Source organism: Lytechinus variegatus, chromosome 1, assembly GCF_018143015.1.
Source record: "Lytechinus variegatus isolate NC3 chromosome 1, Lvar_3.0, whole genome shotgun sequence".
In the NCBI taxonomy this organism is placed as follows: domain Eukaryota; kingdom Metazoa; phylum Echinodermata; class Echinoidea; order Temnopleuroida; family Toxopneustidae; genus Lytechinus; species Lytechinus variegatus.
In genome coordinates this window covers 42,752,605-42,779,953 of record NC_054740.1, presented here as the reverse complement: position 1 = coordinate 42,779,953, position 27,349 = coordinate 42,752,605, and the positions used below count along the sequence as shown (strand labels likewise).

General features: G+C 37.9%; 1 protein-coding gene across 3 annotated transcripts in view; it reads left to right on the top strand.

Moving 5' to 3' along the window:
• Window positions 1-3,722: 3,722 nt before the first annotated feature.
• LOC121414544 (sushi, von Willebrand factor type A, EGF and pentraxin domain-containing protein 1-like) overlaps window positions 3,723-27,349 on the top strand; it is a 43,237-nt gene continuing 19,610 nt past the window's right edge. The window contains exons 1-15 of one of the 3 annotated variants that reach the window (XM_041607756.1): window positions 3,723-4,487; window positions 8,492-8,709; window positions 9,450-9,605; window positions 11,628-11,789; window positions 15,047-15,229; window positions 15,959-16,165; window positions 16,999-17,196; window positions 18,046-18,288; window positions 19,045-19,305; window positions 21,877-22,098; window positions 23,133-23,422; window positions 23,783-23,981; window positions 24,389-24,544; window positions 25,925-26,086; window positions 26,470-26,631. In XM_041607756.1, coding sequence (XP_041463690.1) covers window positions 4,033-4,487; window positions 8,492-8,709; window positions 9,450-9,605; window positions 11,628-11,789; window positions 15,047-15,229; window positions 15,959-16,165; window positions 16,999-17,196; window positions 18,046-18,288; window positions 19,045-19,305; window positions 21,877-22,098; window positions 23,133-23,422; window positions 23,783-23,981; window positions 24,389-24,544; window positions 25,925-26,086; window positions 26,470-26,631 — 3,274 coding nt within the window. In that variant the 5' untranslated portion in view covers window positions 3,723-4,032. Of the gene's footprint in view, window positions 4,488-8,491; window positions 8,710-9,449; window positions 9,606-10,020; window positions 10,093-10,140; window positions 10,530-11,627; window positions 11,790-15,046; window positions 15,230-15,958; window positions 16,166-16,998; window positions 17,197-18,045; window positions 18,289-19,044; window positions 19,306-21,876; window positions 22,099-23,132; window positions 23,423-23,782; window positions 23,982-24,388; window positions 24,545-25,924; window positions 26,087-26,469; window positions 26,632-27,349 lie in introns of those variants that run through there. The other 2 variants (XM_041607765.1, XM_041607771.1) reach the window with 2 other exon arrangements.

Below are 27,349 nucleotides of genomic sequence, written 5' to 3'. Positions count from 1 at the left end.
TCCTTCTGCAAGTGGTTTCACAGAACAATAGCATATTGTGTTAAACATGTCCCCCCCCCCATTTCGTGCATTATCTAATGCGATGGGTTATCATTAACTGAAATTTATATATATTATTTATCCTACGAGTGGAGATAGTCAAGCTCTATTTCCGTCGTCACTTCTAATTGCCTTATTTGGCATGGGCATGAAAAAGTGCTGGTTTTATCGACTTATCTCCTGCATGCGGATGTCACTTTTAAGGTCAGAGTAGATAAAAAGTGAAAATTGCTTAGTGTAAAATTTTTGGCCATTCCCCTTTTAGTCAAAATTCATTCAGGTAGCTTTATTTTGTTTAATTCATTTTCATGATGAAATCTCGTACTCGTTGATGATTAACTCTTTGCATGCTGAATTAATTTAGGTGGAATAATAATGACCATTTTTTCAGGTTATTTACTTTACTTCAGAATATCCACATTACATCATTGTTACTTATCATTATATAGATGTTATCCAAGAGCTATTGCCTTTATCAACTCATCTAATTTGAAAGTAGGGGAGAAACTTATTATTACCATTGTCATGATTGTTGAATTTAATTGGATGAATGTGCAAAATTGCAACATGAGCGCGCAAAGGGCTAATTTGTCGACTAACTCACCAAACGCAAGACCCCTCTTCCCTCCTATTATTTCTAAATTAGAAAGATTTGGAACAATTCCATGTGGGTGTTTCATAAATCTGTTCGTGAGTTACGAACGACTGATGAACCTTTCTCGTGGTAAATGCTATGAAGCAAATGTCAATTGGTGACGCATTAACGCGTAAGAAAGGATAAACAGTCTTTCTTGCAGTCGCTTGTAACATACGAACAACTTTTTTGAAACACCCACCAGATAGGCTGTGGTTGATAAACAGTCATATAATCTGGACTTAATATGGACTCTTAGGATTTGTTTACATCTTAAATGAGTTCAAATCAATAAAAAATCTACAGGCCTAATCTTTTGTGTTTAGCTCGAGTAAAAAAAATTCCATAAATCATTTGTTAATTAAGCGCTATTCTATTAATGTCACTCCACCACGGGCCTGTTGCCCCCAAAGTTTCAAGCAAACGTAACTCCTAATCAAACCTAAGTATTAATCTCATCCAATCAGAAGCGCTCGTTTGTAACTTGCGTTTGATTGTTTCCATTTACGTTTAAACACAATTTTTTGTGTGTAACCGGCCCCGTGTACTCTATTCAATGTCAGGGTCAGCTGTCAAAGTGTTAACAGGTTCATGGAGTTTTATTGGTAGGGGAAAACCCCGGTATTTTTCCCAGGGGTTCAAGAGCTCATCATGATTACCAGGGCATTATGTTTGACAGGAACTGTGGCTTGGAAAACAATGCAGTAAAATGGTTAGGTATCTTGTGAAAGGAAACGAGAGACAGTTGCCAATAAATGAATAGACCTATCGCTCTTGAACACTTGAAACTTTGAGACATTACTCCCATTAAATTCTCGAATTTCCCACCCTCTTGCCATCATCGCCCAACTAAGATTATCAACAGAAATTGAAGGGGGAGTCGTCCCCAAACCTCAATTTTGTTTGGGGGACAGGACCCCCCCCCCCCCCCCGCTTCCGCCACCTATGGTGGGGGAGGGATAATGATACATTCATGGCCCTGAGGAGCGGGAGAAGTTTGACAAAAATCCAGTTTTGGGAGTGAAATAATGGCCCTGGGACGCGGGGGTGCTGACCCCCCACACCCCCAGATTTTTCACCATATAGGCAGCATCACTTGGACCTACTGCAAATGGTATACTTAATAGCATGCGGAAAGTTAACCAAAATCACCTTCATTTTGTAGTCGATTTCTGTTCTCTCTATCACTCTCGTCATATTTTTCGTAACCATTTGAAATGCCCTTAATTATGTAGTGAAATCCCTTTTTTTTACTCGTCAAATTCAAACCAATACCCCCTTTTGAACCCCTTTTTCTTTGGGGGAATTTGGTTCAAATTTGACGAAAACTACCCTCCGTCGGGAGTTTTTTTTTCGACGGGGGGTAAATTTTTTCTTAACAAACCAGGGCCAATTCTGAGAAAATGGTTCCCTTGCCCTTGAGCAAACGGAAAAAGTTTAACATGCAATTAAAAGAAAAACTTTTTCAGATTACGATTCAGCCGAAACATATTTATTTTTCGTAGGCCTTCTTGAATATAATCACCAATATATATTATAATATGATGAATGGACAAACACATAATTTGCGCGTGGGAAAAGTATACTTTACCAGATGTCCACACACACACAAATAAAAAAAATGAGGCATATGAAGCCAAACTTATTGTAAAACATTTGCCCCCACCCTCATAAAGTCATCTTGTAACATTGGTAAAAAAAAAAAGTATTCCTAATTTTGTTGGCCTATGTAGAATATGTATGTATATAAACAGAACATAAAACATAAGTTTTTAAACAGAAGTCGAAGAGAAAACACAAAGAGTGAGAGAGTGAGACGGAGAAAAAGAGAGAAAAGGTCTAAGATTCGTTTACGTATATCAAAACCGGGTGATTTCAATGAAGAAAAAAATAGTATCTCATATTCAGGTTGTAGTGCCCCCTCCCCTCACCCACTCTCTTCCTATATTCCCTTGTACCATCCTTGGGGAAGAGGAGTGAACATACAGAAGGAAGGGAAAGATAATACCATGGAGAGATCGGAAAGGTGATGATAAGATGATTCCGATGATTGATGAGACTTCGTTGATATAAACTTATTATAGTCACAAGAACGATATACATAAAATCACCTGTATACAATGCTCCTATTGATAAAACCAAGATTCATTTTACCAAAAGAATAAAAAAGTTTCAGTCGTCATGTGACATTCAGTATCTCCCACGTAATGCACAAAAACATCAGTATTCCTGACAAGACCCTTGCACTATTTTGATAGTTAAACGCAAGAATACAAGTGAAACTGACATTTCGGTACAAGACCATAAATCCACGAACACCATCGATTTTACCAATCGTTGAGGTTTATATTTTAAACTTTGATGAAGTGTAAGATTAACCCTCATTACCGTCCGGAACACTTGCCCTCCGTCTACCTGCGTAATGAGTGGAATCGTCCTGATGCGACCAATAACATCAAACCAATCACAGCTCAGCAGCTATGACTACTGCATATCCATGAATCGAAGCTAGTCTTGGAGATGATAAGTGCTTTAAAGGTAGTGGCCAATTAAAAAAAACTCCAGGAGAAAGATAGAAAGAGAAAAAGGGGGAAAAGAGACATGAAAAAAATGAGAGGCCCAAGTTGTCAAGTTGTGTGACTGTATGATACCCTGTGATTCACGCGAAAAGAACAAATGCCATCAGCCTTTCTTCGTCATGCCCCCACCCCCCTCACACCCCACCCCGCTAAGTCCTATTAAATACCCAGTCATCGCCTGTGCTGCTCTATTTATTGACACAATTGTTGACATTATGGTAGAATTAGCTTTTTCTGCAAATGTTCGTGATATTTTGTGAGCTTTGGTAAATGGTTAAATTAGGGTCTGCACACAAAGACTTCGATCTCTGCCCCGATACCACTACTGACCAATCACGGCATAGCATTGTAGTTATGCATTATTCATGAGCATGTATGTGGCAACTGCGACTGCGTAGTACCGCACTTCGTAGGGCTGTGTGGATCAAACATCAGGATATTTCTCACAGTGAAATATTCTCGCACAGGTCAGGTTATAAATATCGATGAAATTCCCGAAGAATCTCGTTTCAAAGAGACTAAAAATCCTTCTCCTTTACCTGTTTCGTTCATTCGTGATAATGAATCCATGCAAGTCACTGCCGTTGCAGTGCTCCGCGCTGTAAAACCAACACAGTGGCTATTGGAATAATTGGACTGAATTCTTCGTGGATTCTTCTTTAGTGCTTCCAAAAGAGAATAATTGTTCTTGTGGGGGTATTTCTAAATTCGTTTTGATTTCCAAACCAACAAGGAGTTTTTGTTTCTGTACATTAGCATTGAACAATTAACAAGGACAAAATGATGAAATTGCTACGAATTTTACTTCTTCTTCTCTTTCTTAGCTTCGAAAGTACACTTAGAAGCAATGCAGAAGTCACTCAGGAAGGAGAGCGATTCAGGGTGAAACTGAAGGAGGAGTTCGACAACCGCCCTGTGAGCGAGCTAGTGTTCGTGCTTGACTCATCAGGAAGCGTCAGTGAAAGTGACTTCTATGTTGCCGTCGACTTCGTCAAAATCGCGTCTACGCTTATAAGTGTGTCAGAGAGTACGACTCGCGTCGCAGTCATCTCGTATTCGGGCTGCGGTCAGATATATACTCGTGTTGACTACATCAGTTTGTCTGTAAACAAAAACAAATGCACGTTTGGTCGAGATTTGGAAAGCGTTGTGTACGATGCTGGCGGGACGTGTACTGCAGGAGCTCTACAGCGTGGCCGTGAGGTCCTCGCCAATGCGCGTCCTGGTGCCCATAAGTACGCACACTCTAAAGCCCGTCTCACACTATGCAATTCGTTGCAAATTAATCATGATAACATTTGATATGGATTTTCCAACTAATAAAACATTACGGATCAGAGTTCCAAATAGTGGTAGGGCTACTGAAAACGAAATTCAGTCCAGTTAGAGCCTCCCTTAATGAAAAATATCAATTCCAAATCAAAATGAAGTCATCATTGGCTGCGATTTGAAGCCGATCTGGACTTTACTCCAACCATAGGGTTTGACACAAGGAAAAATATGATTTCAATTTTCCTAACAATATGCCAATTTTTAAATAAGATAAGTTAATTCTTGGAACTTTCACATTTAATGCACTGAATGCGATTTCTTGAAAAAATCGCGTCGCACCGGATTGCATAGTGTGAGACGGGCTTCAAGGTCACATTTATGTTATTTATGTAACATTGACTGGCTCTTCTTTCGGGGGAAAATCATCATTCCCGCAAAAGTGTCATATTGGTCCGCGTCTTTAGGCGAGGGCAATGTATGGTTATTTTAACTGCAATATATTTGATGTCCCGAAAGAAGAGCCAGTCAATAATTTCTATCATAATCCAAATCAGACATCTTGAGAAAAATAAGAATGGGATCCTATTTTGTCATGTTGAGCAGGCCCTCTGAGCTTTACTATTGTGACAATATTGTGACGTAATGAACCGTCACGTCCTGGCCTGTGGACGCACTTTCATCCAGCATTGTCTCAACCACAGGTCTCACCCACTCTCAACCGCCTCAACTTGCTGCGCGGATACGATTCGTATCTCTTTTTACACAACAACCAGAGGCGTCGATCGGGGGGGGGGGGCGATCGCCCCACCAATGAAAATATTGGGCCAGGGGCAAACATATCGCTTTGCCCCCCCCCCCAATAATTCCGGATATGCCAAAAAAAAAAACAAGATTGTAATGTTCAGCAAGCGAGATTGAGATATACAACTCGTTCTTTATTTAAAATCGTGCTCAAAATGTCCGCTTTTCAGATTGGAATTTAAAAATTTTCAGCGCGCGCTTCGCGCTCGCATCATTTCTGTAGCAAAACCCCTTACTCTTCATGATTATATATGTGAATATAAATGTCCCGTTTTCAGTTCTAAGCCTAAAAAAACAACTCCTGCTTCGATTTTCAATAATCTTTGGTTGGATATATATCTTGTTCTTTATAAGAACGTCCATTAAACTGTCATTTTTTTTCAGATTGAAATGTCAAAATTTCAGCCCGCGCTTCGCGCTCGCATCTATTTTCTTTTAGATACCAATCTTAATCATTGATACAAATAATGCTTAGAATATCAAACTTTCAGGTGAGAATATAAAGAAATTTCAGCTTGACACTCTCGGCACTTGTATCATCTGTGTAGTGAGATATGTATGCTCCTCATGAGTTACTACAAACAGTCCTAAACAGGCACGCTTTTCCTGTCAGTAAACTGAAAAAAAATTAGCTCGCGCTTCGCGCTCACATTAATTTGTTGGTGAGAATACGTGTCTGTGTCTCATGAGTCATATGTAAATATATATATATACACACACAAACATATAATATATATTTATGTGTATGTGTGTGGGTGTTTTTAGCGCCTTTGGAACGTTGCCCCCCCCCATCTGAAAAATTGATCGACGCCCCTGACAACATCAGATGCACGGAAATGAGACCAGGGAAAATACAAAAGTCCGGTATTCGTTTCTGCATGCAAAGGAAGTATGCGCGTAGGGACCAAGAAAATACAAATAATACAGCAACCCCCTCTCGATATTCATAAAATCTAGGAAATTACGGTTTTGTGAATTACCAGCTTAGATGTCTGATATGGAAATTAATATCAATATATCACATTGTGAAGGTCTTTTCTTACACCAGCATGGACTTAGTGAAAAATTCATTTGCAAGATGTTAGATTTCGTAATTTAAAAAATATCCCTCTGATATACGGCTGAAATAATTAAAAATTTTAAAATCATTCTCATCTTAAGCCCTAACTTCATTAAAATTCATTGGTGTTGTTTCAGCGGTTTTGAATACACAGTCTGTTATGAAATAATGATGCTTCTCAGCCCATTCGAAGTACTGCTACCACTGCCGGTTCTGCACTGCTATAGCATATAAAACCCCTTTGCACTACCAAGCATATAAAACCCCTATGAATCTGATCATGGAATTCCCTTAGCTTACCAGGAAATCTCCATGGTCTAACCAGGCTCATCAAATCACAATCTTGTGCAAATAAAAGAAAGCAACAAGAGTACTTGACAATTCATTTCAAGTTTGATAATGGGAGATGCACAATGATAGAGACAAAATATTGTGTGTTTCATGCCTTATTCCAACAATAATGCAATCTTGATTTCATTCCTTCTTTATCATTAAGTTAATGGGCTCATATTATTTCACTGTACCTTTTCGAACGAAAAAAAAAAAAATTTCACAAGTAATGTTCGCTTTCGCAAAGTGTGATACACATGTGTTTTGCTCTTCATTGTTCAGCTTATTGTACTTATCCATCATTCATATTTTCTTTCAAGTTGGTGCACTGATCCCCTATCAATTTCATTCTTGATCGTTATCACCCTTCTGCTTCCGTACAAGTTAATGATTTGATGAGCCTGAATTGATCAGGGAAATGTCCCTGCTCAGATCCTGGATGGTAGAACGCCGGGGTTAACATGTTAAAAACAATGCAGAAATACAGCAGTGCTGCCAACTTGGAATGGCTTGAAATGCACCACTGTTGCGTAACAGGGTGTGTATTCAAAACCGCTGAAGCGAGACTAATGAAATTTTCATAGAAGATAGATTATGAAATAAGCTTTCTTTCCATGTACATTTGATTGAAAATACTACTACACTGGGATTGTTTTAGCCCTATGTCAGAGGTACTTTGGGGGGGGGGGGCGCACTGTAGGCCTACTACAAAGAGAGACGAACAGGATCTCGTGAACATCTCGTGTGAAAATTTGAGGAGGTACTTCACTCTGCAAGTTTTTCCCTAATTTGTTGTAACTACAATACCACATAAACTTACTCAATTACCATATAATAACTTTCAGATTTCCCCATAGTTCAAAATGTAATGTTGCCGTGAAAATGCTATTATCATTGTCCAAATTGTGCAGGCAAGTCATATTTTAATACCACATTTTAGATCCCGTCAGGTATAGGTGATATACCGGCAATTAGGGTTACAAAGTTCTTAAAGCAAAATGTGCAAAGGTGCGTAATCACCGTAATAAAATTGCGAGCGAACCAGTCGAAAAACGATGTTAACATCCAGGAAATTCTTTGAAAAAAAACTAATGCTGTACCATTGGTTAATCTTTGAATACACTTTCTTTATTTAGAATGTTAAACAATCGAATTGGTCAGATATTCCAGGAAATTCTTTGAAAAAAAACTAATGCTGTACCATTGGTTAATCTTTGAATACACTTTCTTTATTTAGAATGTTAAACAATCGAATTGGTCAGATATTCCAGGAAATTCTTTGAAAAAAAACTAATGCTGTACCATTGGTTAATCTTTGAATACACTTTCTTTATTTAGAATGTTAAACAATCGAATTGGTCAGATATTCCAGGAAATTCTTTGAAAAAAAACTAATGCTGTACCATTGGTTAATCTTTGAATACACTTTCTTTATTTAGAATGTTAAACAATCGAATTGGTCAGATAATCCAGGAAATTCTTTGAAAAAAAACTAATGCTGTACCATTGGTTAATCTTTGAATACACTTTCTTTATTTAGAATGTTAAACAATCGAATTGGTCAGATATTCCAGGAAATTCTTTGAAAAAAAACTAATGCTGTACCATTGGTTAATCTTTGAATACACTTTCTTTATTTAGAATGTTAAACAATCGAATTGGTCAGATATTCCAGGAAATTCTTTGAAAAAAAACTAATGCTGTACCATTGGTTAATCTTTGAATATACTTTCTAGGATCGAAAATGGAGATGTGTATGCCTATTTTTTTTTCTAGAGTTCTGATGCTTTTAACTGACGGTTCATCTAATGATGGTGGTTCTCCTACTCCCAACGCCAATCTTCTTAAAGGTGACAATGTTCTTATATTCACAATCGGCATTGGTAATATCAATCTAGCTGAGCTGAACTCTGTCGCAACCAATGAGAATGAGTACGTGTACATCCTAGCCGACTTTGGAGATATTACGAAGCTAGGGGCGGTGACGAAGCAAGGTAAGAACGCACTTGTAAACAGGCTCAGTGATATGAGAGAAAAAAGGGGAATTTTAATTCTCCCGATTTTCATTAAACTTTCAGCAAACGTTGCAATAATCTGTCCACCGAAATCTATGATCTAGGCATCTTTGAATCGTTGGAATAAATGTGTTGTTTTTAATTCTTCCCTATGAATCATAAAAAAATGTAAAACACATATTTTTGCATTACTTGCCCTACTTGGTGAAAGATACTAATAAAGGGAAAATAATTTAGGAAACAATGTCAGGAGCATGTTAGTAACTCTACGATCATTAAATTCCTTTTGTCCACTTTGGTATCTACTCAGGGGGCCTATGTGGAGGAAACTGGTGATACCTGTTGTCGACCTATGAAATCAGTCCCTGAATTAATGTTTGGGTCCATCATTTTTAGAATAACTATGAATGTTTTCAGTTTCACAAAAAAGGTTGAGCTATAAACAACACGTAACAACCATTTGAATATTTGCTTCATGATCCATCAGAGCTTCACTGAGTCAATAACCCTCCCATAAAACAATCACCAGTACTACAACGAATCTTCCATTGTTTGGGTTCTTTACAATGATAAAAAACTATTTCAGAAAAAAAAATCAAATCTAGGGTTCTACGAACGAGACAACACACTTTTGATTGGGATTTGCATTTTGATACATTCATGTAAAATGACACCAAATCTCCCTTGTGCATTATTATTTTTTTGTTTGTCCTCAACAGACATCAAGGATTTCGATGCATACTTCGACATAGTGCAAGATGCCCAATGTGACCGTCCGTGTGACGACCGTGCTGTGTGCGCGTGCGCTACCCGTAGCGGTTCAACTGGCTGCGCATGTGAAGCTGGCTTCACGGGGGATGAAAATTCGTGCCAAGGTAATTCATGATGCTTATATTATTTTTCAATAAAGGATATTTTTACACACTTTTACAAAATCAATGACCTTATTCAATAACAGAGTCACTATAAACTTAAACAAAAAAACATCTCAAACAAGAAATCATGCCGGTCAAAACCATCGATGTCAATAGGTGAATGTAGCTTCTACATGGTCTTTTGAGACCATCAGATACAATAAATATATTGAAAAGGTCAAGCGCGTACAGACTACCGGATTTCGTTCTATTTCGTGTGCGTGTGCGGTCGTGGAGTACTTTACGCGTTCGTAAAGTACCCCAATATACTGTTTATAATGACATGAAGTACTTTTCCTCGGCCTCAAGGTCGTCCTTGCGTACGTAGGAGTTCCATCCAACTTTTGGATATCGATGGTTTTGCCCGATATACCGGTACTGTTTATCATGGAGTACTTGTCATTGGCCTCGAGGTGCGTGCGTATCAAAAATGCGAGCTCAATTCAGTGTACCGTATGTATACCGATGGCAGTAGGCCATCTCATTTTTTTTTCAAATTCAAAAGTTTGTTGATCTGATGCTAGGAGCTCACTAGGCGGCGCCAGGCGGCTGTTGCGCTTAGTGTAGCCACTAGCTAAGGTGCCTCGTGGCGGCTCAAACTGGCTACCAAGTGGCGTGTGACCGACGACGCCAAATTTTGAGCAGTTTGAGCCACTGCATGCCACTATAATGGCAACACCATGCGCCACAGCCTCGAATATATATAATTTTTTTTCTATAGCCGCTTTGCATTGGCGCAAACTGGTGCCGCCCTTTGGACTCCTAGCATAAAGTTTTAGCATAATGGAGGATATCATCATGAAAACAAAACAATGGTTTGACAGCTTTTGATTCAATAAACAGGAATAGAGTAGCAGAATCCGGGAGCAGAATATATCGTACATGGTGATTTCTTCCCCTTTTTTTTGCTAGATGTGTATGAAAAAGTTAATTTTCTATGCCCACCCTCTGGAAAAACATCCCACTCGGGTAAACACCCCTATGATAATTATATGATCACCTCCTCACCCTCCCCCCCCCAAAAAAAAAAAATTCTCTCGGCATGCTTATATATATATATGGCAATCACACTCCAGAACAAATCTCCACTAACCACAGACGAACTACCCCCAGGACCATGAGGACATTTAAAGCACGGTTCTGGATTAATACTCCATTCAACATTTTCAAGTAGGATTACCCCCACCCCCTCTCCAGACAAAATTGTGTACTTGACAATACCGATAATCATAGCGATAATCATATTTGTGACAATGATACCAGTTTCAGGAAATGTAATTTGCATGTGTTATTACTTTATCAGTGGCATATGGCGGCGTCAGAATTTACATGTCTCAGGCTGGACTGTTCGGGGCGCGATGTTTTTCCGTACCCCTTTTGCGTCAGATCGGCAAATTCTACTTTTAGTAGAGCGACTTTATAGAGGTTATTGACCATGCACACGAAGTACGCACGTGCGTAGATTTAAAGTCTATTGCCCGTATTCTGAACTTGGGTTTAAATTAAACAATGGGTTAAAGTTTTGGGTAAGCTAAGCCTATGGAGAGCCAATTGGGGCACAAATCCCTAACAGTACACCCATATTGTCTGGGAATGATAACTGAAGTATTTTGAAGTTTTTATCATCATTATGAAAGCAAAAGGAAACAAAATAGGAAACATAAGTAATATACAATATAAACAGAATGTTAGAATCTTTGGCTACCTATAATTTTAGTACAGACTTAGACCATGGTCTAAGTTAAACCCGACTTTAGAATACTGGTCTATGCATTTCGTCCGGACGAGCTTTTCTTGGAAAGGTGGTTGTCCTTTATGGAGTAGCTATCTGGAATTAGTCCCTATTGAGTCCAAATCGACCGTTCCATCGAGCATGTTAATGATAAATATAGATCAGCGAATTAGAGAATAAGTTGGTATCAAAGTGGTCAAGAAATCAAACATTCAAATCGTTCTGTTAATCAATTAATCATCCCATTACAGAATGTCCCATTGGAACATACAAGACAGGCTACGGGAACGGCCCTTGCGATGACTGTCCTATGCATTCTACGACTACATCTACGAGGAGTCATAGTAGATCGGACTGTCATTGTGACTATGGGTATGAGGGCAACCCAGGCGAAGTTGGAGGCACCTGCGAATGTAAGTGACAAATATTAATTCGTTCTTGTCGTTGTTTTTAGTGAGGGTGGGTACGTGCAACAGGGCTCAGGGAGTAATTACTTAACAGAGGAGGGTGCTGGTTTAAATTTGACAAGCCAAAAAAAGGGAGTATTTTGTAACAGAAACCAATTGAAAAGCAAAAAAAAAAAGATGGTTCACAACAAACTTAAGGTAATTTGGTCACGAGAAATTTGACAAGCAAAAAATATTTAAAAAAAACAGAAAAAAGGTTTGTTACATGTTGGTTATATATCTGCTAAATGGGTGCTGCCTTTGGAGAATAATACGCGCAACACCTCCCAGACATTGGGAGTGCTTCAACATCCCCGCCTCTCAATAGGCTGCAGGCACAGACCTTGATTGAAACTTTGATCATCAAGTGTGTCTCCACACAAAGACTAGCATATACAAAACTTGCCTTCAGTACACAAGGCATGAGTAGGCTGCACATTCAGACCCTTAACTGGAGTGAAGGGTTTGCACAGCAGAATAGCTTCACAGGGCCATGATGTGTGTGTGTGTGTGTGTGCGTCCGATAATTGTCCGAGGACAGAGCACAAAACGATGGATACCTAATTTGTGGGTGCGAGTGTGTGTGTGTGCGATTGTGTGCGATTGGGTGTGGTAGCTCGCGTGTGATTTCATTGTTTCTCCTTTAAGTTATATGATTTATGCTTGTATTAAGTTAGTGAAAAAAGTCAAAATATGAAATGTAAAATATTATTTTATGTGTTTTGAAATGTTAAATTGAAATGTTATATTTTTGTTCATGGAATCAGAATAAAACAGTATGAAAAAAAAGTGTGAGGGTGCTTGAAAAATGAGAATATTCTTTTGTCGTACTTAACACTGCGTTTGTTTTTGTTCGTTTATTGACGATCAGCCATGCACAAAGTCTTTTGTTTTTCTTGTAATATTTTAGTACAGTTGACTGGGTGAAAAAAAACCATTTAGTTTTACTACATAATGGAAATAAAGCATTGGTTCAAAGGAAAAGAGTTTTGATATGTTATGACGATTAACTGTGATTGAGGTATCTTTAAAAGAAAGGAGCAGATTTGGAATTTCTGAGACATTTGACCTTCTTAACCTCTGCAAAGTGACCCTTTGACTCATGCGTGCATGATGATAACGAACGGAGAGTCTAGGCTTTACAAAGACAAGTCATTGTTGTTAAGTTATGATAAATCATCGATAATTCATTGTTTCGTTTTCTTTGGGACGTACTCTATGCTAATCTAAAATCTACCACCGAGAAAATACGATAATAAACTTGTCAGATCATTACCAAGAGCTAATGTATAAGAAGTTTAAAATATGGTCTTTCTTTTGAAATCTCAAATCACAAAAACATATTTCTAAAATATATATCTTAGTCTTGTTAGTTCTGGGGAGTCTTTTGAATGACACATGTACTTTTATAATATTACTTTTTTTCTTCAATACATGGTATTGATATGCAATACCAATTTTCAAGAAAAAAATCTTATTCTCTGTGAAAATCATAAGTTTGTTTGAAATATTTATTTCATTTTTTCTCAAGAGTAAACCTCTTTACCAACCTTTAAAGAACCTCTAAAATCACTAAAATTCTGTGTATGGGTAAGAAAGAATCACCTGAACAAATATTGTATAGGTACAGTTTATTATTTAACTATTTCCGGTTGTGTTACGTAAGGAAGTGTCGTATGTGCAATATTTGGATAAGTCTATCGAGCTAGGACATCGCATATCAATTCTACTAAAAAATGTTTAATCATGACATTCAGTAAAGTAGTATGGTTTTGTGAAAACACTCATATTTACCTTTACGGTAGACCTATCCTTTCAATCTATGTGTTTTTACAACAGGCCAATAAAACATTTCATTGCTTAAAATTATGAGAATGTTTTCAAATATTTTTCTAAGATCTTTTGACAAAGTTATGACAATATCATTTGCTAAGTATGCTAACTGCATGGGGTGTCTTATAAACCAAAGAACTTAGTGTTGTTTGTGAGGTCTTCCGTACTTTGGACTATACTTCATCTGACATAATGTTTGTCACCTTTTAGCCATTTCTTGTCACTATCATAGAACTCCACCTATTGAACTAATTCTTCCGATTAACAAACATCCAACTACAGTGACTGACATTCCTTCTCATAAAACTCTTATTCCTGATAACACTACTGTTGGCCATTATTAGCCAATCACACACTGCAAAAAAAAAAAATCCGCTGTTGATTTAACACCAGCCCGGAATATATACGTCCACACCAGAGAAATATTGAAACAATACCAGTTTGGAATCAAACCGATCTTGTTTTAATACAACTGGTGTTGTATAACATCTTTCTGATGTTAGACCAAAACGAAACTGGTGTTGTTTAACACTTCTCTGGCGTGAACATATATGAATTCCGGGCTGGTGTTAAATCAACACCGGAGTTTTTGCAGTACATACAGGTTGTTTAAACAGGTTCTAGTCTTTCCTATTCGAATTTTAATTCATGTTCCTTAATCTGAATATACACTATTTTTATTTGTATTTTCCCTATACAAAGTGTAATTGAATCCTGTTTCAAATAGATCTACACCCTTGATATTGAAATGACAGTTTTGCTCAACATCAATAGCCTATTTTGGTTGGAGGTCACCATGAAAAATGTTCATGTCAAAAACTTGGCTTGCCCTGTGACTCCCCAAATGCCAAATGCAAATGACTTGTTATTTTCCCCCAACATTGTTCATAGTACACGGAAAACCCCCTATTATTGAATTCCCTCTGTATTTCGTATCTGGTATTATTTTTCTCCTCAGAAATGTATGTTTTCGATGTTGAATCGTAGCTCTAGAGAGCTTACCCTCAATTTGTGACTCAAAATCATAAAATAATCCTTTGTGTTTGGTCTATGCGTAACATCCTGAATGACAGAGCAGGGGGAATTCCATCTTTTGTTTTGAAGAAATTATTTGGCAATGCCCCAAAAGATACATGTTCCTTATTATATCCTAAGCAGGCTCATTCATTTATCAGTCATTGTCATTCGAAAATCACTTTGGGCGAAGGCATTTCTCTGGTTCCTTAAATTGTTGCACAGTTTAAAACTTTAATTGGCGAAGTTATAGGGCGACTAATGTTGTGAAAACTGACAATAGTGATAATCAGCTTTACTTTATTCATTATTTCATTTCTTTATTAATCAATTAATTAATCCAACTTTTTACGTCTTCTATTGTTAAATACTTTAAGTGATACGATGTCCAGATTTGAATAATGCAAACGGAAATGGTGTGATCATGGATGAGTGCGATGTGACATTTTATTCGACCTGCCAGTTTCAATGTCGAGATGAGTACCGACCAATAGCAGGCGACCAACAGATCACGTGCTTTGCATCAAAAGAATGGTCGGGAACACCACTACAGTGCGAAAGTATGTAATCCGAATGTGTATGATTCTTGTTTTATCATTATACTTTTATTCAAGTAGATTAGAAAATATGGAGTTGATATTGCACATCACGAGTCCCCATATAATGATAAATATCAGTTGACGTATTAAGAAGGCCAACTTTAATTAAATAGTTGCTGACTATATTACTGACCTCCATATTTAGACAGCATTTATATGTCTAGTTAAGAACTATTAGTATAAAGGTGCGAATTATATCATAGTTGGCTTCGAACCAGGTTTTTATAGAGCATTTGTGCATTGGCTAGTATGGCTCGAGAACTGTGGAAATTATTATAATCTGTAGGGTACAAGAACTATTTATTGGTATCCTTGTGAATTCTATTCATTTGATAATAACACTGAGATAATAAATGATACTCAATAATTCATCGTATTTTCAATAATTTCGCATCCTTTTGGTATTCTAAATTTCAAATTTCAAGGATTTGAAATAAATCTAGAGCGACAATGTACAGTCGAGTCATCAGCCGATAATTAGATTTATTGTAAATCCCAATTATTATGGGGGGTGTCATCTAAAAAAATGATTGAAAAGTTTAATGTTATTTTTAATGTTCTGCTAATCACTTTTCATAACCGTTCTGGATTGTTTTTCAGTCTTTGAAATGTTGAGTGCACGTAGGCGACTTACCAATGATTCCCCTACCAATTATTTGTCTGTGTTATAATCTCTGTCTCTCCGGTCAGAAATCACATGCCCTCCGCTGCCTGACCCAAACAACGCCATTCGTACCTGCACCACCGCTGACCGCAGCATCGGTACCGCTTGTGAGCTGCAATGCGAACCGGGGTATGAATTCAAACAGGATGCGGTAACCGAAGTCACATGTCAGAGGGATAGTGAAACTACCGCCCAGTGGTCTGCCGATGATACCGAACCGGACCCGTGCAAAAGTAAGGACCTAGGTGTATCGTATATCCATATTATGAATTTGTATTGAATATTCAAACGTTACATAAACACTGTATTTATATTGCATTTTATAAAATAATTGATTGATTTTATTCCAATATATTGTATTCTACCTTTAAGATCTTCGTTCAGTTTTGCGAAATCCTGCAATATTAGGAGATAATTTCAGTATTTTCCAAGATGGTGCTGGCGACCCTCCCCATTCCATTCCAGTGATGGGGGATGAAAATAGAATAAAAGAATAAAAGAAGATACGAAAAAGTGGGGGGAGACCTAACGAATACTTTGCCTGTATTCAAAATAGATCAATTTCGTTTTGGGGATCATCTTATACCGATGAAAATGGAAATTTCGTCGACTCCCTTTTCTACTGAAGAAAACCCCATAGTGTTACACAGTGTGTTCACATAAGTGGACATTGTGAAGATGTGATTCAGACTATTGAAATGCTCAAATATAAAAGTGTGGCAAGAGATTCCACACTGTGGGCATGGCCACTCGTTTTACTGAAAATTTTCACAAAACACACCAAAGTTTGCACGAAATCTTTCAAATTCACTTCAGAATATGCAAAAAGTACCTCCCGTGACAAGCCTGGTCGCTTCGCTCTCTTGCTTTCGAGCTTCAATTTTTTTAGTCTCCCCAAAAAATAAAAAATAAATAAAAAAATAAAATAATAATAATGATAATCTGAGGAGAGCCATGGCTGTGGGACACTGTTGTTTTCAACAGGGTTACGATGGGCTATTCACTCTATATCAAATACATAATTTTGTTTCTCTGCTTTAATTATCTTATTACCACGATGACACAGAGGTATCTTGTCCTCCCTTATCTGTCGTCAACCCTTTGCGTATGCAGCCAGCTGGCATCTGCTTGGAGATCCCCAGATTCGGCCAGAGGTGTACCTACGATTGTAAGCCTGGTTATCAAGCTGAAGGAACCATTGATACTGTCACCTGTCAGGCTGATGGGACTTGGGACCCTCCTGCTGCCAACGTAAGATGTCGAGGTGCGGATAGAAATCTTTAGACCTTCTAACTTTCGATGATTTGGATGATCTTATTTTCTGATTAGTTAGCAGATGTTATTGGATGAAACAACTAATTATCCTTTTAATTAGTGAACCTCTGGATTTGTTTCAATTTGTCATATATGTGACCGCAACTTATTTATATTAACCAATTAGTTCAACAGAGTTTCTTTGTGTTTTCATTGGCAACTCCTTTATCAAGCAGGATGAAGGAATATGGCTAGTCCAGATGCTGCCCCTTCGAGATTTGGTTTTCCCTCCACGCACTGCTCTTCTGGTGAAGGGTATACTTGGGGATATCGCGTGATCAGTAGGAAATGCAGGGTGGAGGAAAAGCGATCAGTGGGTGGAGCGCAGTGTGTGGATGGGGCAAAAGCTTCTGGACAAGATACAATCTTACGTCCGGACACCGTTACGTCTTGATTGAACAAGGGATTCCCTTTGAAAAAAAATACTTCCTTCCTCTTGCCTTCTCACTCTTGACCATCATTTTCTCATGTCTCCCCGTTCTTTCAACTTCTTTCAATTCTCTCTTTCTCTCCCACTCTTTTATTTTTCTCTTAATTTCCTATAAGTCGTTCTTTTTGTCTCCCCTCCCTCTATATTTATCTCTCTCTTTCTATAACTCTGAACTTAAAGAGTCTTAGTTTCTTTTTGCAATAAATAAAGGAAAATAAATAAAAAGGAGTATACATGTAGAACGAATTTCCATGAAAAAGTGAGGAATATGCTGCAACGAAACAGGAATATTGATGATTATCAATCGATTTGAGCGAAACTTAACACCTTTATTCTTCAAATTATTTCTTCGCTTTCTTTCTAATCCAGATAACACACCCCCCGTTTTAATCTGTCCCGATGACATTAGCAACCCAACAGACCCCTTCATGTCAACTTGCCAAATCAATTGGGAACTGCCTGAAGCCACTGATAATACCGGTGTCCCTGTCAAACTCAGATCAACACACTCGCCTCCGTATCGGTTTGACATCGGTACTACAACGGTGATGTACTCTGGTACCGACTTGGAGGGGAACATGGCGAACTGCAGTTTCACTATCACGGTCAGAGGTGCATAACGATTTAACCCCCCCCCCTTCTCTCTCTCTCTGTCCTCTTTCCTCTCTTCTCCTTTCAGGTATACATTCAATGTAAGGCCTACACAAGTTTGTTACAATTTCTTATTTGTCTGACAAACAACAACAAAGATAAAGTCGAATTTCGAATAAATCTGCTATCCCCTCTAAACTCAAGGTCGACAGTGGTAGTGAGCTATCGTCAAGTTCTGAGATCGAGGGTTTGGTCCCTTGCCGAGGTACCAATTACAGTCTTGCATATAAAATGGGGCCACCCGCCTTCTAGTCAGTCGATGAAGTATTAGAATGGAAAAAGTAATATTAAAAAAATTATGTTCTATAATACAAAATAAAATGTGTTTTTGAGTAAGATCTTCAAAGGACATTTTGTAATTATAGTTGTTATAAATATGTTGAAAAAAAAATAATTTACTAAGATTCCTGAGAGCACTACTTAGGTATATAGATGTTCATACTCCGAGAAGCAATGCGCGAACTGGCGAGGAGATTTTTAGTATTATTCTTGTACCATGTGCAATACATATACCTCATCAGCTAGGGAACTTAGTAACCCCATGGTTTCTCTTTCACAGATGGCAATGTGGAATTTTTATTCTGCTTGGCTGTTGGGGAAAGCTGTTATATTTATAGTTATTTCCAAGATTTCAGAAATTAAATGTTCAACCATCAGGACTGGGGTATGAACCAATGTTCACCATATTATTTTCTTCATTATTTTTGGTCATGTTAGACGGGGAACCTCCAAGAACCGGGAACTGCAACGGCGAATTCAACGCCTTTGAGCCAGGTCTGGATCCATCTGGAGGCCTTCACATCGACGATGAGGATTGGAATACGAGCGATTTTGACGATAACTCTGGGTCCGTATCTGTAGATATACTCGGTGTCCCACCGGGGTCCAATTTTCCTCTGGGAGAGTCAGAAGTTGTTGCCAGAGCAACGGATTCGTCTGGAAACTCACAAGACTGTAACACGACTATCATAGTGTCTAGTAAGTAAGAAATAAAGTGGTAACACTGCTCGAAATCCGAGTTAAAACGCAAGACCTTTGTTCAAACGTAACTCCAACATCTCATAGTGAGTTTAAGTCTCGGGCGAGGATCCAAGGGGGTCCGAGCCGCCTCCTCCCTTATTTTTTTGCAACCAAAATAAGTCTTTTTTTAACTTGAGATATACGCTGAAAATTTTACGGCCTCGTATTGGCCGGCCCGGCCATATTTCATATATTTCATGATAAAAGAAATGTATTTAGAATGCCCAGATTCTAGATCTAAATCTAAAAAACACGCGCACTCAAAGTTTGTACTTCATTCAAAAGTGCTTAAATTATCCTGTTTCATATCAGAATATCAAAAAATATATATATATATATATATTAATAAAAAATCTTCTCGCGCTTCGCGCTCGCATTATTAATGTAGTAAGATACCTACTTAGTCATCCTTTTCGTGATTTACAAAACATGAAGTGTGTCCCGTTTTTAGGTCTAAATTTCTTTTTTTTTTCTCACGCAAGAACTGTTTTTAGTTGTAGGCAAAATGTGCTTCGCGCTCACATTATTTGGCTTTATTCTCACAAAACATAAACAATAATAATAATAATTGAATATAGTACGAGCGCGAAGTACGAGCGCGAAGCGAGAGTTATTATTTTTTTTTTTTAGATTTCATGTATTTTGTCCTGAAAATTGCACATTCTGAGTAATGATTGTGATCGTGAACAAGATTTGTATGTAACCATACCATTACTGCGAGCGCGAATCACGGACAGAAATGTTTACTATACGTTTTTGCCTGATGGAAACAGAGGACTGTTTGCAGTTACCCATGAAAACGATACATATTTCAACAATCAAATAATGTGAGCGCGAAGCACATTTTGCCTACAACTAAAAACAGTTCTTGCGTGAGAAAAAAAAAAGAAATTTTATTGATTTCCTCTGATTTTGTATAATTTTGCACTCGATAACCCAAATTATGGGGATCGATCGTGCATCACAAGTGGTATGAAAGTCTTGCTCGAAAGTTTCAACTACTAGGATCGAAAGTTTCAACTACTAGGATCGAAAGCTTAGGCCCCTTTTGACTCTAAATTATTCGATTGTTAGAACTTACCCAAAATGTACACTCTTGAAGTGAGAAAATTGCACGCCGTATACAGTAGTTGAAACTTTCGAGCAAGACTTTCATACCACTTGTAATGCATATAGTCTTTGTACCAGTCGTACATGAATACACCAATCAGAGAATAATGAAAAAGACGAACACGATCGATCCCCATAATTTGGGTTATCGATTGCAAAATTATACAAAATCAGAGGAAATCAATAAAATATTAAGTTTGAAATATAGCCAAGTTTTTGTTTTCCTGTTTTCCCTTACTAATAAAACGATCATCAAAACTCAATTACAGATTAATAGATCATCAAACTTTTTCCCCATGTTTTTTTTTTTTTTTCTTATTTTTAATTGCTCCCACGCGCCACTCCGCAAGGCTCGATGCGCCACCATTTGAGAATTCCTGGATTAGATTATTGGGTGGTATCAGACATTTTTGTTGAAAAAGTATTAAAATGTGAAATAATACCGGCTTTGTCGCCAGATCATTCTGCAATTGAATTAAAAGTAATTTTGCCATTACTCATCCTTTTATAAAGACAGGATACTGGAAATTCAATAATAGCTTATGTTACGATTAAGAATATGTTAAAAGAATGAAAGAAGAAATAACTCGTCTAAAACTTCGGCTGTCTGAAGAAATTATGGATAATAGAATATTATGGGATTATGTTAAAATGGAAATTCGAAATTTCACAAGAAAACATTCTAAGAAAAAAGGTAAAGAAAGAAAAGAGAAGGTTGATAAGTTAGAAAAGAAAATTATGAAATTGGAAGAGGAGGTTCAATTACAGCAAACACCATCGAACACAAATGATATTTTGATTGATCTTTTGGCAAGAAAAAGAAGTGAGCTAAAAACAATTTATGCATACTTAAATGAAGGTATAAAAATCAGATCTCGAGCCCCATGGTTTGAAAGTGGAGAACGAGAAACTGCATATTTTAAACAACTGGCAAATTATAATGGTCGGAAGGGTTTTATTAAACTTAAAGTTAGTGGAAATGTAATTGATGACGAAACTAGTATTTTAAAAGAATTGTTTGTATACTGTCTAATTGTTTTGTGTCTCACCTGTGTGTGTGTTTGTGGGGGGGAGTGTGCACTCAAACCCTTTTCCGGTTTTTTTTTGTAAATTTCATTCAGTTTAATCAATGTTGAGCAATCAATATTCTGCATAACTATTGTATGATTTTGTGAATTTATATTGGTTATAAATGTTTTTTTTCACTGAATTTATCCACTGTATATGAATATGTTAATACCATGACATTTTGTACGATTATTTGTATTATGGATCATTATTTGTCTTTTGTGAACAGTGTTATGTTGATATTGAATTGTAATATTTTACAATGTACCATCACTTTGATTTTGAGCTGAATGATTGATAAATATTATTTTTAAAAAAATGATTCTATACGATTTTTCCTCTTTCACCCAGATTACATCTGTCCGTTCTACCCCCCGCCACTGAATGGTGCGTTGGCTTGCGCTGACGTAGCAGGCGAGCAACTCTGCAGGGTGTCTTGTAAGACGAGGTTCCACTTCACTGGAGAGGTGGAAAATCTCTATGCTTGTGTTGAAGATGCGAATGGTGAACACTTCTGGAGTCTACCGGATGGCAGTAACACGCGATTGGAAATGCCCTGGCCAGACTGCGCACGTAAGAATTCCGTAGGAAAATGTCCGAGACCTATTATTGCTATGAAGCCATTCTCATTCTATCCAAATATTTGTAGGTTGATTGCAACCTCTCTATATTAACTGTATTCTATGCCAGTCATTTCGAGGGCTACTTTTGCAAATTTAGTCCAGTCTAGTTTTCCATGAATTTTCTTTTTCAACGTCTCTAGTCCAAGTTGCTTCTCTTATACAACATCCCATTGTATTCCGAAATATGTGAAATAATTGAGATCTATAACCAAACTGACCTTCATTTTGTACTGATACCCTTTTTTGTTTTTTTTGTAAATTTGGGGGGTTTTCAAATTTCTTCGGACCAATTTGATCTCTAATTTGTAGTAAATTTTTTTTTCTTGTTTTTACTTTTCAAATTTACATCAGCACCCTCAGTAAAAATATTGTCCCCAATGTCCTCTAAATTATAGGGGTGGATGATTTGAATGGACAATATGCTGAACTCGTAAGAAGAATAGGGGTTAAAAGAATGAGGAGAGTTATTCATATACAACTACAAGGCTAAGAGCAGGGCGAGGAAGGTGAAACACAATACTTGCCTTAGTTAAATGATATGACCGCTGTAGCGGTGGATCCGGTGCCATATAGGCAGATACGGTTCTAGAAACACTATCTGCTGGTGGAGAGTGTTCCAACTCCGGCAGATTCGGAACTAATTTCTCTTCGGCAGATATAGTTCTTGCTATTGTTTTGGGATCTGTATGCACTAGTTACTCATTACCTTCAAAATTATTATACACGACCTACAATTTTTATTCATCTATTTTAATAGGAAAATTGATAATATGAAATTCAAACCGCGACAACCTGGCAGAAATGGTTCCGAGTAAAGAACAATATCTGCCGTATAGAACCATGCCTGCCGACGAAAAGCGTATCCGCCTGTGGAACCGGATCTGCCGTTTGCACTCAATAGAGGAGACATGGGGTGGGAGAGAGAGAGGAATCTTTATTCATATTTTCTTCCATTCTCTATGTCCATTGCTCTCACTTCATAAGGCCCACGTCCTGCCAATGGTGTCCTCATCAGAACAGGATTTCGCTTCACAGGACCTTGCCTTGACAGTGATGCACAGAACCAGACAAGGATGAACTTCATATCGGCTTTCGAGCATCTAAGAGACAAAGGAGCTCTAGGTCCGTGTTCCCAACCAAGCGTCCAGTGTACGTTTGCTGATGTCGTTCTACAGTGTGGACAGACCCAACGACGAAACAAACGACAGGCAATAGATGGACGCGGTGGGACAGACGTTGTCGAGATAACGTTCACATTGCGTCTGGAGATGATGGTAATGCAATTGGAAACCTTGCGGAAACCCATCTTGGTCCATATCTATAATATCTTGTTTGCTTAATCCAAAACATATCATTGTGAAAGAGCAATTAACTTTAGTAAAAACCACATGCAGCGTCTTTATAAAAGCTAGTTGAGAAGTTGAGAAGACCAACATTTCATCCTGAAGTTTGTGAAAACGTGCTTTCTGACTATACAAAAATTCTTTCAAACACTTAAATGCGCTTCACCCACCCTGCAGATGATATCCCCTATAATAAATCAAAATTATCATTTTACCTTTGCCTCTTAATTATCTGCTTTCTCCCCCCCCCTCCCTCCCCCACTTTTCTCTATCGCACTCCTTCTTCCGTAGGAAACCGTTGGGCCAGATTTCAATATTTTGGAATACATCGAAGCAGCTACTAACTCCGCACAAGACAGTATTGCCAGTGGTAACGTGACATTACGCGTGGGTGGAGTCGACTTGGTTCTGAGCGATGTTCCTTTTCTCCCACCGGAATATTCAGTCATATGTGAGACAGGCCATGTTCCGTCATCAAACGGAAGCTGTGGTAATTATTTCTTGTTAACGAATGGCCTAGGGAATGATAAAATACATTGCCAGTACGATACACATGTGAAATTTACCAACTGGGGAAATATATAAGCTGCATACAACTATGTAACTTTTTATTCATATTCACCGCTTGCCAGCCGAGTATTATTTTTTTTACATGTTTGTGACCCGGTTACAAAAGCTTTGCAATCAATCGTGGAAAATATATATTGCCTAACAATTTTGTTATATGCGCAATTTTTCATGAAATGACCAGTAGGGCCATGGATCCTACTAGAACAGGATCCATGGTAGGGCCAAGGCATTCAAAATCGTTTCAGTAATGCGATGATCGCGAGTATATTCTTTAGAATGGAGGGTTTATGGGATGATCCTTATGATGTGGTTATTTTTCCAATCTAGTTCCTTGTGCCCCTGGAACTTTCGAGAACATGGGTGTTTGTGAGAGATGCCCGGTAGGAACCTTCCAAGACCAATACGGCAATACCACCTGCCGGAACTGCCCTGCGGACACATCTACTGCCAACCCTGGAGCCAAATCTGCCTTCAAATGCAAATGTAAGTATTGGTGTCCTGTTCAATTTCCGTCGATGATGAGCGGTATACAGTAGTAACTGGATGCACTTTCCCAGCAGACACAGTGATGGATGAGACAAGAAATAGTGTCTTAATTTCCTTCCGCTCCAATCCTTTCACTGTCCTAAGATGTCCTCCTGCCGAAATACCTGGTGGGTGTTTCAGAAAGCTGTTCGTAACTTACGAGTGACTTTATGAACTGGTTATCCGAACTTTGAATTATTTAATTGAAGTGGATTTAGCTTTTCAGAAACGATCAACAATCGTTGGTTAAGTTGATCGTAATTTATTAACACTTTACGAAACACCCACCAGGCATTAATTCCTTCAAAGTAAAAAAAAGAAAGCATATCTGCTAAAGAATGTAGAGCAAAGGTTATTACGCTGCATTACTGTGTAAAGTGCTATTAATGAACAATTATAAGTATTATTATTGGAATTATAAGCTTGATTTCGACTGAGCATTTAAAATGCTGATATATACCATAAAAATTGCATTCTTTTGATTAACAAGATGCCCCCAAATGATGGAGAGTTTCTAGTTTACTTCAGATTTTCAAATCCAATGGATAACGCGTGTAACATGAAACTTTTGCTAATGCATCCAGCAGAGAGAGAACTTACAAAGAGGATTTTGGTGATTTTCTCAGGGTTTGGTATTATGTACTTTGTTTAAGGTCAAGATGTTAGCAGTTTACCTTTAATCATACCATAAAGCCCGAAGCAACCGACTCTTACCAGTTAAAGGGGAATGAAACCTTTGGAACAAATAGGCTTGTGTAGAAACAGAAAAATCAAAGAATAAGAATAAAGAAAGTTTGAGAAAAATCGGACAATAAATGAGAAAGTTATGAGCATTTAAATATTGCAATCACTAATGCTATGGAGATCCTCCCATTGGCAATGCGACAAGGATGTGTGATGTCACTGATGGACAACTTTCCTTTTGGTGGACTATAAAATACCCTCAAAATGTCTCTTTTTGCTTTTTCTTATGATGGTACAAACTCTTTATCCATGACGTATTTTTGAAAAATATGTATCACATGGCCTCATGTAGAAAGAACATATGATCTATGGATAGATGTGATAAAAGAGGCAATTCAAGTGAAATATATACTAAAGTAATGGGGAGAGTTGTTCATCAGTGACATCACACATCCTTGTCGCATTGCCAATGGGAAGATCTCCATAGCATTAGTGATTGCAATATTTGAATGCTCATAACTTTCTCATTTATTGTCCGATTTTTCTCAAACCTTTGTTAATCTGTTTCTTTGATTTTTCTGTTTTCACACAAGCTATCTTGTTCCGATGGTTTCATTCTCCTTTAATGTTGATTTCTTGTATCCAACACATTAGCTCGTTGTCGGCCAGGAACCTATTCCATGAGTGGTCTTGAGTCGTGTAGCGCGTGTCCGATTGGTACCTACGAGCCTGACCGTGGTTCAACAGAGTGTAACGCATGTCCTGATGGGTTGACAACATGGACGAATGGCAACACTGACGTCGAGTACTGTACAAGTAAGTCGCTTTCTGAAAACTGTCGCGAACCATTATTCAATCTTGACAAAATGAATGACGGCAATGAGAGTGGTGAGAGAGAGAGAGAGAGAGGCGTTATACTTCCCTTAGTAAAATAGTTTGCTACTGCAATTATCGTTAAGAGTTATTTAACTTTCCATGCAAGAGAAAGTTATTACTTTCTCAGAAAAATTTCAATGGAAATCTCTTTTCTTACATACTGCTCATGCACGTATGAGGCTGCAATTATATACTCTCCCGCAGTTAAGTATTTCTATATGCTTGTGTATGAAAGCTAAATCTCTTAAGCATTTCCTTAAAAGGAATTATCAGATATAAAATATTATTCAGAAGTATCAAACTATTGTTCTTTCATCCGACAGATATTTGTCCTCGAGGTACATTTTCCCCGACAGGGTTTGCTCCTTGCCAAGATTGTCCTAAGGGAACGTACCAACCGCTAGCTCGTCAGACCTCGTGTACGCCGTGTCCTGGGGATAAGTACACCCACCGTGAGAGGGCGCATGCCATACAGTATTGTCAGAGTAAGATGGAGTACATTCTTTGCTCCGTAACACAACGGTTTGCAATCAATCGCTAAATGCCAATGACCAATCAAGATCAATTGTTACATGCACTCTCTGTTTAAAATACTGACCGGGAACAAATCAGGGCGGTTCTTTCATATTTGCTATTCATCGCAAACCTTTGTGTTATGCAGCCCAGGGGGGCGTTTCATCAACATTTTCGTCTGACAAGTTGTCAGATCTGTCATCTTTCCTTGATTCTGATTGGCTGAGAAGCACTGTTACTATGGTAACTGTCGGATAAAACAGGACTTGTCGGATAAAACGTCCGACAAGTCCTTTCATGAAACGCTCCCCTGGATATCTTTAATACGTAGTAGTTTGAAAATTTATCGTGGTACCGAGGATGTCACAAAGCAAAAGTTAGCTTGGTCATAGATACGCCTGATATAAATGGGGCCATGGTGTACTCACAATTTCCCACCAGTTTGATCAAATTCTTCTCCTCACTTTTGAGTGACCACCGACCACTCTTATCTTTCTAGCTTCCTTTATCTTCCGAAGTTACTCCCCTCCATGATATTCTAGTAGCCCGACACTCTTATTGTCTATCGTTTCTTGTTTAACATCTCTGGATATTGTTTCATTCTTCCCCAATCGTCTTCACTTTTTCTTTTTAACAATCAAATTCTTTTCATGCTATTCCTTTTCTAATTTACAGGTTAAGCATATTTCT